The sequence below is a fragment of the Phacochoerus africanus genome, chromosome X (genome assembly GCF_016906955.1).
Source record: "Phacochoerus africanus isolate WHEZ1 chromosome X, ROS_Pafr_v1, whole genome shotgun sequence".
In the NCBI taxonomy this organism is placed as follows: Eukaryota; Metazoa; Chordata; class Mammalia; order Artiodactyla; family Suidae; genus Phacochoerus; species Phacochoerus africanus.
Window position 1 is genome coordinate 92,367,969 of NC_062560.1, and position 3,373 is coordinate 92,371,341.

Genomic DNA, 3,373 nt, shown 5'->3' on the forward strand with positions numbered 1-3,373 from the left:
AATGATTCATAGAGATACAGGAACCCAAGTTTCACTGCAGCACTGTTCATAATAGCCAAGATATGGAAACAACCTAAATGTCCACCAGCAGATGACTGGATTAAGAAGATGTGATACATATATAAAATGGAATACTACTCAGCCATATAAAAGGACAAAATAATGCCATTTGCAGCAACATGGATGCAACTAGAGATTATTGTACTAAGTGAAGTAAATCAGAAAAAGAAAGACATATACCATATGATGTCACTTATATGTAAAATATAAACTATGGCAAAAATAAACCTACCTACAAAACAGAAACAGACCCATGGACAAGATGAACAGACTTGTGGTTGCCAAGAGGGAGGGGGAAGGGAGAGAGATGAACTTGAGAATTTGGGGGTAAGTAGACGCAAACTTTTGCATTTAGAATAGATAGACAGTGAGGTCCTGCTATATTGCACAGGGAACTATAGCCATGGATAGACCATGATGGAAAAGAATATTATATAAAAGAATTTATATGTGTGTATAAATAAGCCATTTTGCTATACAACAGAAATCAGCACAACATTGTAAATCAACTATAGTTTAACTAAAAAATCAAAAATACCCCCCCCCCAAGAATCTACATTTCAATGTAGTTCTGAAGGTATTTCTTTCACACTAAAATTTGGGAACCATTGCAAAAATAGAGGGAGGTCCAGAGAACTAATGCATATTTTTGAAAAGTGTAGGTAAAACCAGTTGATCATTTTCAATGCCTTTTTTTTTTTTGTCTTTTTGTCTTTGCGAGGGCCACACGCGCGGCATATGGAGGTTCCCAGGCTAGGGGTCTAATAGGAGCTGTAGCCGCCAGCTGCACCACAGCCACAGCAACGCCAGATCCTAAACCCACTGAGCGAGGCCAGGGATTGAACCCGCAACCTCATGGTTCCTAGTCGGATTCGTTAACCACTGAGCCACGACAGGAACTCCCATTTTCAATGCCTTTGACTGCAGTAGGAAAATTTAGTAAAGGGGGAAAAGATAATTCATTAAAATTATCTGGGCCCAAGTGGTTTGGGATTTTCCTGAGTCACCATTTTCTCTTATTTCTTCTTTCCTGGGTACACTTAAGTGTGGTGTGAGACACTTGGGCTTTAAAAAAAAGGTTTTTAAAATAGACTTGGAATATTCAAATAATTAAATAAAAGCCATTCTAAAGTCTAAGAGGAAAAGTGGAATTATTTCTAATAACATCTAATCTTAATTTAGGTCCGATTTATGATGCCAGGGAGTTTTCATTTTTATTCTTTTTTTTTTTTTTTGTGGGGGCGCACACCCACAGGATATGGAAGTTCCCAGGCTAGAGGTCGAATCAGAGCTGAAGCTACCAGCCTCGGCCACAGCCATGCGGGATCCGATCCAAGTCTGCTACCTACACCACAGCTCATGGCAACGCCGGATCCTTTAACCCCCTGAGTGACGCCAGGGATTGAATGCACGTTCCCATGGACACTAGTCAGGTTCCTTACTGCTGAGCCGCAATGGAAGTCCTCATTTTTATTCTTCAGTACTTGATGGTATATGGGGGCTCTTTGCCTGATCTAACAATCCAATACATTACTTTCCATATTATAGAGTTGAATTAAAAATGGATTATTTTAAATTACGAGAGAGTAAGTGACAACTGTATTTGTGCTTTGACCCTGATTATGTCTGTGATTTATCTGATGCCTAGCCCTCAATCAGACACCATAGTTGTGCTTGTTATCCATGAAAATTCAATCCATTTGGCTGTTTTATGCTGTATTTTTCCAGAGGCTACTGTTAGGAAATGTGTTTCTTGGTAACAGATGAGATGTGTAAGATCTGAGTCAACCAAAGGCAGCCTAACTTTCTTTTCAGGAAGACTTGCACAATTGGACGTTGTGACCATGTTCCTGGGGCTTGGAACTTGCCATTTGGGGTTTGCCTTGATGCAATCTCCATGATCAAGAGCTGAGGTGTCTGTGCACAACCCTCTTAGACATACACTTAGGTTTGCATTTCTGTTTCCCTCCTCATAACTTTACTTTTTTAAAATTCACTTTAGGGTTTGATTGTTTTTTTTTTTTTTTTTTTTGGTGGTGTTACTGCTGCTGACCTGGATCCGGAACTGCGGCCCTCACGGCACCCACGGGGCACTATGTCCAATGACCTGACAATTCCGCGCAGCAACTCCTGCCCGGAGCTGAGCCAGTACCAGGACCAGCAGTTTCGTGGCGACAACGAAGAGCATGAAAAATTACTGATGGAAAGCTCCACACTGTATGTGGAGAATCTTTCCATTTATACAACTGAAGAGCAAATATTTGAGCTCTTTAGTAGGTGTGGTGATGTCAGGAATGTCTTTATGGGCCTGGATAATATAAAGAAAACAGCATGTGGTTTCTGTTTTGTAGAATACCATCTCAGAGCCGATGCCGAAAATGCCATGCGATTCCTAAATGGGACCCTCCTAGATGACCGTATTATCCACACAAAATGGGATATAGGTTTTAAAGAGGGCAGACAGTATGCCCATGGCAGGTGTGGGGGCCAGGTAAGAGATGAATTTCGTGAAGACGCCAATGTTGGTAGAGGAGGCTTTGGAAGTCAGGCTTAGACCCGTGGTAGGAGAAAAATCCACCAGAGAAAAACCTCGCAGCTCCAACCCCTCAAAAATTCTATTAAAGAAAAACAACACGTCAGCAAATAGCCCATTTTACAACAAATTTAAATCACTTTATTGGCTGGGTGGAAACCCTTTTGATGTATTTGTCTCTCAGAAACATTATTAAATAGCATAAAAATATTCTCTTGTTCTTGTGTTAATTTTGAGGCTGGTTTTCAGATTACTAGTTTGACCATCAGATGGTCAAAAGTGAAGTGTTCTTCAGGAATAAATTAGGGTGTGAGAGATGTGAGTCAACCAAAACACAACTTCCTTTTCAGAAGATTTCAGCTGGCTTTTTTTTTTTTTTTTTTTTGTCTTTTGTCTTTTAGGGCCACACCCAGGGCATATGGAGGTTCCCAGGCTAGGAGTCGAATCGGAACTGTAGCCACCGGCCTACACCACAGCCACAGCAATGCGGGATCCAAGCCACGTCTGTGACCTACACCACAGCTCATGCAACGCCGGATCCTTAACCCACTGAGCAAGGCCATGGATCGAACCCGCGTCCTCATGGATACTAGTCGGATTTGCTAACCACTGAGCCATGACAGGAACTCCTCACCTGGATTTTATGACCATGTTCCCAGGACCTGAAATGATTGGATTTTAGTCAAATAAAATAAAGTCAAATAATTAGAAATTTTAAAAAATCATTAAAGGAATACAAACGCATTTAGTTAAAATATTAAAAATCTGAAAGAGGGAGTT

At 40.9% G+C, this 3,373-nt stretch overlaps 1 protein-coding gene across 1 annotated transcript; it reads left to right on the top strand.

Annotated features, from left to right (window-relative positions):
• Positions 1 to 2,098: 2,098 nt before the first annotated feature.
• On the top strand, positions 2,099 to 2,787 carry NCBP2L (nuclear cap binding protein subunit 2 like). Its single transcript, XM_047765332.1, has one exon. It carries the CDS (start codon positions 2,156 to 2,158, stop codon positions 2,612 to 2,614), a length of 459 nt encoding a protein of 152 aa, XP_047621288.1. The 5' UTR covers positions 2,099 to 2,155; the 3' UTR covers positions 2,615 to 2,787.
• Positions 2,788 to 3,373: the final 586 nt, after the last annotated feature.